The following is an 8,577-nucleotide window of genomic DNA, read 5'->3' on the forward strand; positions in this document are numbered from 1 at the left end:
GTCTGCCTGCTCACTGTTAAAGTGACGGTTTTTTGCTTATCAGACTATCTTATTCAAACTGTCAGAAAGATTTATCAGAGCAGGAGGTTTACACCAAGGTTATAATCGTTAACAAAAACGAACGAAATAACGAAAACTAGGTGGGAAAAAACATTGTCGTTACCTGAAATAAAAATAAAAACGAGGTATTACAAAAAAAACGATAACTAACGAAAACTGTAATGTCTGTTTGCAAAACTAACTAAAATAAAATAAAATTATCAAGTAAATGTCCTTTTGTCCAAGTTTTCATCTTTGTCAATGTCTTTCATAGAGCAAATAACATTAGATCCGAGATTTCCGAGTTGACATTTCAGACCATAGACCTGTTTTATACAGTCTATGCCAGAGACATATAATGTTTCCGACTGGGAACCCAGAAATTCCGACATTCCATGTCAAATTGAACACAACGTAGTCCATCCCCCTCGTCTGGCATCATGGCGGTACCGAAAGTTGGAAGAAAGCAGCAGAGTCCTATTTGATTATGACTGTGTCTGATAAAAGCAAGTGCCTTGCAGTGGAAGGTGGTAAAAAATGTGAACAATTTATTAAAGGGAAAAATCCCACGAATTTGAAAGTACATTTGAGAAGCTCGCACAAGGAGGCTAACCTAGCTTACCATAACAAGGTAAAGGAGAACGCAAAAGCCCCCTTTCCCTGCTACAGAAGCTAACCCCGGTACAGGGCATGGCTGTATGGATACAGGGTCAGGCAGCATGACGGAGACAACTGTAAGACAGAGAACACTACAGGAGGGCTTTCAACGGCGACCCGATAGCTGCTAGTTAGTTAATACGCAGGAACACCAAAAGCGGGAGGAAGCGTGGGTTAATATGTGTATTGATACTGGGATGTTTACACAACTGTGTGAGTCAATTGACTTCAAAAAGTTCACCACTTTACTTGAACCAAAGTTCAAAACACCTGTTCATGTATGTCTTCTTTAGTCGATTGACTATTTAGGTTTTTTCCTGGCACAAATCACTCACACATTTTGCACTTACTGTGGCGTCTTGTGTTGACTGTTTACATATTTGTGCCCATATGTACATTTTATGTAGCCTACTGGTGTTATTGTTGAATATATTGTGAATACATATTTATAAAATTGTATGTTTTTGTTGAGTTATAGGTTGAATCTTGCACCTGAGAATTAACCCATATTACAAAAAAAGACTAAAACTAATAAAAACTAAACTAAAACTAAGCATTTTCAAAAAAGCAAAACTAAACTAAACTAGCAAACCCGCATTAAAAACTAATTAAAACTAAACTGAATTTGAAGACAAAAAATCTAAACGAAATAAAAATAAAAACTAATGAAAAATGCAAAACTATTACAACCTTGGTGTACAAATAGTGAACTGAGATTGCTTGTATGTCACAATTGGCTTTTTAAAACACTTATCTCACTCAAACACACAATCACAAATAAACCACAGATACTTTGGATACTTGTTGACTGAAAAAAGAAGTTTCAGTAACTAGAAAGGAAACTTGATGCTGACTCAAAGTGTGAACTTCCTCTTTTGGCTCCTTGCATTAACAAGCTGCCTGTATCAAATGTATTTGTATGTTTTGCTGGCTTGTGTTTAATCCTGGCCTTAAATTGTGTGTATGTTGTTTTCCCTCAAATGTCCATGTCACTTCCTCTCATTTTCCTCTCAAGTCTTTAAATTTACGAGCAAACACTTTGTCTTACTGAGAAAATGGAAATTGGTTATTTATGGAGAAGTTTGGTTTTATCATAATAGCTGTTAAATGTGAAATTTCATTAGGGTGCATTTAATGCTACACTTAATCCTTTATCATGTTTCAGAAAAAATGGGCTTTCATTTATACATCATTATATATTTCTCTAAATCTGTACCTGATCCCCACCTACAGGCAGAAACTAAAGCTCTGCAAACCTGTAGCGAGGACATCAAGGAAGTGGACCAGTGTAGCTGTGGAGGATCTCCAGTCGTGTTTGGATTCTACTGACTGGGATGTGTTCAGGACTGCTACCAACAGTCTGGATGAGTACACAGAGGCTGTGACGTCATACATCAGCTTCTGTGAAGACTGCTGTGTTCCATCAAGCACCAGGGTGAGTTACAACAATGACAAACCCTGGTTCACAGCCAAACTCAGAAGGTTAAGGCTGGCTAAGGAAGACTCGTTCAGGAGTGGGGACAAAGACAGATTTAAAGAGTCAAAGTACATATTTAGCAAGGCAGTGAAGGAGGCTAAACATCGGTACTCTGAGAAGCTCCAACGCCAGTTCTCAGCTAACGACTCTGCGACTGTCTGGAAAGGACTTAGGCAGATCACCAACTACAAGCCTAAAACCCCCCACTCCTTCAATGACCGACACCTAGCCAACAACCTGAACGAGTTCTACTGTCGATTTGAAAGACAAAAGGACAGTCCTGACACCATCCCCCACGACACCTCCCTACAGCTACAGCCACTGTGCATCACCTCCACCTCCCCCACCTCAACAGGGTCGTGGCCCCCCCCACCAATGCCCTCCTTAAAGGTCCCCTCCACCTCCTCCCCCCCTCCCACCTCAGTGACGACAGTCTCTCCATTCACGAGAGGGACGTCAACAGACTCTTTAGGAGACAGAATCCCAGGAAAGCTGCTGGACCGGATGCTGTCTCCCCATCCAGCTTGAAGCACTGCGCTGATCAGCTGTCTCCAGTGTTCACAGACATTTTCAACACCTCACTGGAGACATGTCACGTGCCAGCCTGCTTCAAGACCTCAACCATAATCCCTGTCCCCAAGAAACCAAGGACCACAGGACTTAATGACTTCAGACCCGTCGCCCTGACCTCTGTGGTTATGAAGTCCTTTGAGCGCCTTGTGCTTTCACACCTCAAAGCCATCACCGACCCCCTCCTGGACCCCCTGCCGTTTGCCTACAGAGCCAATAGGTCTGTAGACGATGCGGTCAACCTGGCCCTACACTACATCCTCCGGCACCTGGACTCCGCAGGAACCTACGCCAGGATCCTGTTTGTGGACTTCAGCTCTGCCTTCAACACCATCATCCCGGCTCTGCTTCAGGAGAAGCTCTCCCAGCTAGGCGTGCCTGACTCCACCTGCAGGTGGATCACTGACTTCCTGTCTGACAGGAAGCAGCATGTGAAGCTGGGGAAACACGTCTCCGACTCACAGTCCATCAGCACCAGATCGCCCCAGGGCTGCGTTCTTTCTCCTCTGCTCTTCTCCCTGTACACCAACAGCTGCACCTCCAGTCACCAGTCCGTCAAGCTTCTGAAGTTTGCGGACGACACCTCCCTCATCGGACTCATCTCTGATGGAGACAAGTCCGCCTACAGGTGGGAGGCTGACCACCTGGTGACCTGGTGCAACCAAGACAGTGGAGATGGTTGTGGACTTCAGAAAGAACCCAGCCCCACCTGCCCCCATCACCCTCTGTGGCTCCACAATTGACACTGTGGAGTCTTTCCGCTTCCTGGGAACTACCATCTCCCAAGACCTCAAGTGGGAGCTGAACATCAGCTCCCTCGTGAAGAAAGCACAACAGAGGATGTACTTCCTGTGGCAGCTGAAGAAATTCAACCTGCCAAAGACAATGATGGTGCACTTCTACACAGCCATCATTGAGTCCATCCTCACATCCTCCATCACCATCTGGTACGCTGCTGCCACTGCCAAGGACAAGGGCAGGCTGCAGCGTGTCATTCGGTCAGCTGAGAAGGTGATTGGCTGCAATCTGCCGCCGCTCCAGGACCTATATACGCCACCAGGACTCTGAAGCATGCTGGAAAGATTGTGGCTGACCCCTCCCACCCCGGTCACAAGCTCTTTGAGCCACTCCCCTCTGGCAGGAGGCTGAGGTCCATCAGGACCAAAACCTCACGCCACATAAACAGTTTTTTCCCCTCCGCCACTGGCCTTCTAAACAAGGCCCGGAAACCACCCTGACTCTCTCCAAACTACTCCTCTGGCTCCTCATGCCACTGTACCTACTCTGCTGTAGTGTTCCTTTTTACTACTGTTTAACTTATTTTACTATTTATTTAAATTTATTTTATCGTTATTAATACATACTGTGTGTATGTTTATTTTCTTTTTATCCTTCTTATATTTGAATGTGTGACATGCTCCAACAACACCATGACAAATTCCTCGTATGTGCAACGTACTTGGCAATAAAGCCCTTTCTGATTCTGATTCTGACTCTGATTCTTTTTCATGAAGCGCTATACCTGCTGAAGTCAATCCTGGATCATACTGCATCCTGAGAACGGACCAGTCCTGCACCGGTGAGAGCTCCTCTTCCTGACTGAAGGGACTCAGCAGGGTCTCGGGCTCCGGTCGGTCCAGGAGGAGCAGCTGGACCCGGGACAGGGAGCCCAGATTCCCGGAGTCACAGCCCACCGTCAGCGCTGCCAGGCCCGGAGACAGCTCTGCAGGGGGAGACAACAAAGTCTGAAATACTAGAAAAATATCCTGCGGCGCTGCAGCACGTAACAAATAACTATGTTACTTCTGTCAGACGGGTCTGCTTTTATGTAGAGGAATCATTTGGAAATGTAAACAGACCACTGATGGGTCTGCAACGCAGCTGCTAACAATAAGCAGACACAGTTATTGCATCGTGCATTTAGACATAAAATCCATCCATGCAATTTCTGCCTCTTACATGGAGCCACATCACCATGGCAGCAGGCTAGGCAAGGTAGTCTAGACATCCCTCTCCCGAGCAATGTTTTCCAACTCTGGGTCTACCCCTACCAGTTGGATGTGCCTGAATCACCTCAACTGGCATCTTCTCTCTTCTTCTACATTGATCTCTGTCCAGATGCCTAAGCTCGCTCCTTACCCTATCTATAAGGGTGAGCCCAGCCACCCTTCAGAGGAAACTCATTTTGCCGCAAAAGTTTAAAGATCACCAAAGTTATTGTAATTCATCCTGAGGCGAGCATGAATGTGTGTACCAAATATCATGGCAATCCATCTAAAAGTTGTTGAGATATTTCAGTTTGAAGTGGACCGACCGACCAAATGACAAACCGACATTGCCATCCCTAGAGCCATGCTACTAGCATGGTTAAAAAGGTGAAAGAAAAGAAAGTACTTGAAACAATTGTCAAAATATAAGATTAGAACATCCTGTAAAATTTACAACTGTTGACCTTTTGAAAATAATAACCCACAATTAGCTGGAATGACTTGCTGAACTGGATCATGAAATTACTGTAAATTACACTGCCTACTCTCCACACAACCCTGACCCCCCCCCACCCCAGAACATCTTACCCTCACCTCCCTCCTCAGGCTCCAAAGTTCTCATCGTCACACCCAATTAAAAGCAGATCAGTGACAGTGTGGCTCAGTGCCCATGCAAATCCCACACTGGCTGAGTGTGGAGCTGCCATTCTACTCCGAGGGGATTTCACACAACACGCACTGCTGCAGGTATACACACACACACACACACACACACTCTCTCTCTCTCTCTCTCTTTCCCAGCAACATCTCAAAAAACTTTTACATTATAATAGCTTCCACAGACAAAAAGTTTTCCGTTTGTCTAAATTGTTATGCAACGTGTCCACTCTCCCTCCCACACACAAACTCCTGTAAAGTGTTTTCAGTTGGGAAGTCACACGTGTCTGTAGGTGTGCTGACGCTAGGTAAAGTAACCCCTCAGGGGAGAAAAAAGGAACTGTTGCTAATAAATTAAGGAGTCGTTGAGAGGAAATCCCTGGGATAACTCTGGGTGTAACATAATGTGGTGGGACACACTTTCAGTTAGGCCGGGTATTAGTCCATCATTAGCCAAAAGTAGCTACAAGATTGAAAGACACTCAGCAAACACAGTGGTAGATAACAAATGATTAATCTTGTGATTATGGTGTTGGACACACTGGTTACCACCCACTTAGAGTCAGAAGAACGGAACACACACTTCTAATTCAAATGCTTTATACTTTGGCAAGATGAAGTTTGTGAGAAGAGCAACTATTTTAAAACTTCTGAGTTAAATAACTGGACTTTATACAGTAAACTTTTAACAGGATGCTCATGTGCACCAGAGCTGTGCAATTCAAGTCAGGTCTCATGTCCTTATAACCAAAATATCAAAAGTCAAATGCAAATATTTCACGTCTGAATGCTGAACATTTCAGCGACTCAGCATTTGTGTCAAACTGCCTCTTCTGCCCAAAATTTTCCACAACAGAGCGGTCTGAGTAGACTCACTTTCAGCTCTGATCCCGAGGGTCATCAACTGAGATGTGCATGGTAGAATATAATCCACTCCTGCTCGTCTCGATCATAACTGGTGAAGCATCATGTTGCTGCCAGTATTCTCTCACATTTTGGGTCATTTTGGATCGGGCCTATATGACCTGGGGTCTCTTTTGGTCACTTAGGTCTCTTTTTTTAGACAATAAATGTATGTTTGGATATATTTTCCTTAGATCTGTTTGCTCAACTGAGCAATTAAACAAATTTGCTGTATGTCAGCCATATGTCAGCTAGTCAGGAAGATGAATGTTTCTAGAGACAAATAGAAGCTTCTTGCATGCATAAATGTGTTGCCTATGTATCTGTATGTCTTGTTTTAGCCACTTATTTATTATTGCTCTGTGTGCGCTTCAGCAGCTTATACTTTCACTTTTTGCAAGCGAAAACAGGGCCTGGTTCCCCAACATACAATTGAAGATAAAATATTCTTCTTAGTTCTGCCACTTTGTGATTGAGCCTGATAACATATCTGTATCTTTCATTAAAAATCCTGCTCAGTGGAGCTTTAAATCAGTCACATTCTATACAAATGTAAATTGTGCTTCTTGACAGTCTCTGATAAAAATCAGTCTGGAGCATTAGCTCACATTTGGCAGAGCTTTCGGCTTGAGCCCTGAGTTGATTTTATCACGCTGTGGTTGCTATGGCAGCGGTCACCCTGATCCTTCCACATCCTCGGGGCAAAGGTCTTCAGGGTCAGATGAAGGTTTGGGGTCAAGCAAGCAGGTTAAACACCTTGTCAGGGATTAGCGGGCTATGAGGGAGGTGGAGGAAGTCTTCATTGGCTAATGTCTCTCTCAGCAGCTCACTGACCCACCTCCAGGACACACACACACACACACACACACACACACACACACACACACACACACACACACACACACACACACACACACACACACAGGGTATCTATCACAGGCATGCACACACACATAGCATTTACTCTGCTTTTGTTGGGCAACATGGGCTGACACAAAGACCTGACACAGTGAGCGCTCAGATAAGCACATTGCCGTCTGTAACAAGGCAGAAGTCACGGAGGAAGGACAGCATGTCTAATTGAGACATTACTGAGAGCCACAAAGAGATGGAAACAACATAAAAAACATTAAGTGCAGTGCTCAAGCCAAATTGTATTGTATTGTAATGTATTAAAACAAAATTAATAGCACATTAATAATGTTAATCTAATAATGAAAATCAGTCTAAAAATCAGGTTTGATAATCAGTTAATCGTGTAAGTCCTTCATCAGGCAAGAATTCAAAACATTTGCTGGTTTTCTATGGTTTATATTAGTGCTGTCAGTTAAACGCGTTATTAACGGCGTTAACGCAAACCTATTTTAACCGTTTCAATTTTTTTATCGCGAGATTAACGTTCGTTTTGGCCAAGCAAACTTTGTAGTTTTTTTCACTTGCTGTTGTAACAACTAGTAACGTTAGAAAAACTACAACACCACACCTGATCGAGCTAGACCGGAAACAAAACAACAGGCACGCCTGCACTTGTTTGGGCTTGCGAGCCGGCCAAATAGTAGTAGGCTAACGTTTTGAGTGGATGGCGAGTGCGAGACGCTGAAATGGATGCCAATAAGATTCTGAATGGAAAGTTTACTTTTAAAAAGTTGTCGAGGGGAACAGTAGTTTCACGCATACACAGCCTGTATGACACAGAGAAAGCAGCCCAACTGGAACTGTTGCAGAGTGCAAACGCTGTCTCATTAACCGGTGATCACTGGACGTCAGTGAGTAATCAAAATTATTTAGGAGTTACTGCACACTATATTGACTATGTATATCAGCATACAGTTTTAGGACTGTGTTGTTTGTATTGTTTTTTTGACTGTTTTTGTCATTTGGGACATTGTCCACCCCTTTTTCTGTCCAGGAGAATTGTTACATTCCCTATTAGAAAAACGTAAAGGTTACAAATGTCCTGCTGTGCATCCGGTTTTTGTTTGTACTGTATAAGCAAAGTGTTAGGTTAGGTACTTGGAGGAATTGTGCAATAATGACAGATTCACATGTTTCTTTTGTTTACAGTAAATAAAAAATAAACAAATACAAATCTTAAAGTCAAGTTCAAAAAGTAACTTTCTTTGCATTAATTTGATTCCCAATTAAGATACACTGGTAAGAATTGCTTTCCATTGTTAATATGTACTTAAAAACAGTTCTGAAATGCAAAATAATACAATTTTATTCATGTGATAAAACATGCGATTAATCGTGATTAACTATAGAAATTTGGCGATGAATCGCGAT

General features: G+C 43.3%; 1 protein-coding gene across 5 annotated transcripts in view; it reads right to left on the reverse strand.

Annotated features, from left to right (window-relative positions):
- The window catches only part of LOC116059974, an 86,510-nt gene that overhangs the window by 41,508 nt on the left and 36,425 nt on the right, over window positions 1–8,577 (reverse strand). For all 5 annotated transcript variants that reach the window (XM_035995877.1, XM_035995878.1, XM_031313259.2 and 2 more), the window contains one exon: window positions 4,266–4,466. In XM_035995877.1, the coding sequence (XP_035851770.1) occupies window positions 4,266–4,466 (201 nt within the window). The remainder of the gene's footprint in view (window positions 1–4,265; window positions 4,467–8,577) is intronic.

Source organism: Sander lucioperca, chromosome 20 (genome assembly GCF_008315115.2).
Source record: "Sander lucioperca isolate FBNREF2018 chromosome 20, SLUC_FBN_1.2, whole genome shotgun sequence".
Lineage (NCBI taxonomy): Eukaryota > Metazoa > Chordata > Actinopteri > Perciformes > Percidae > Sander > Sander lucioperca.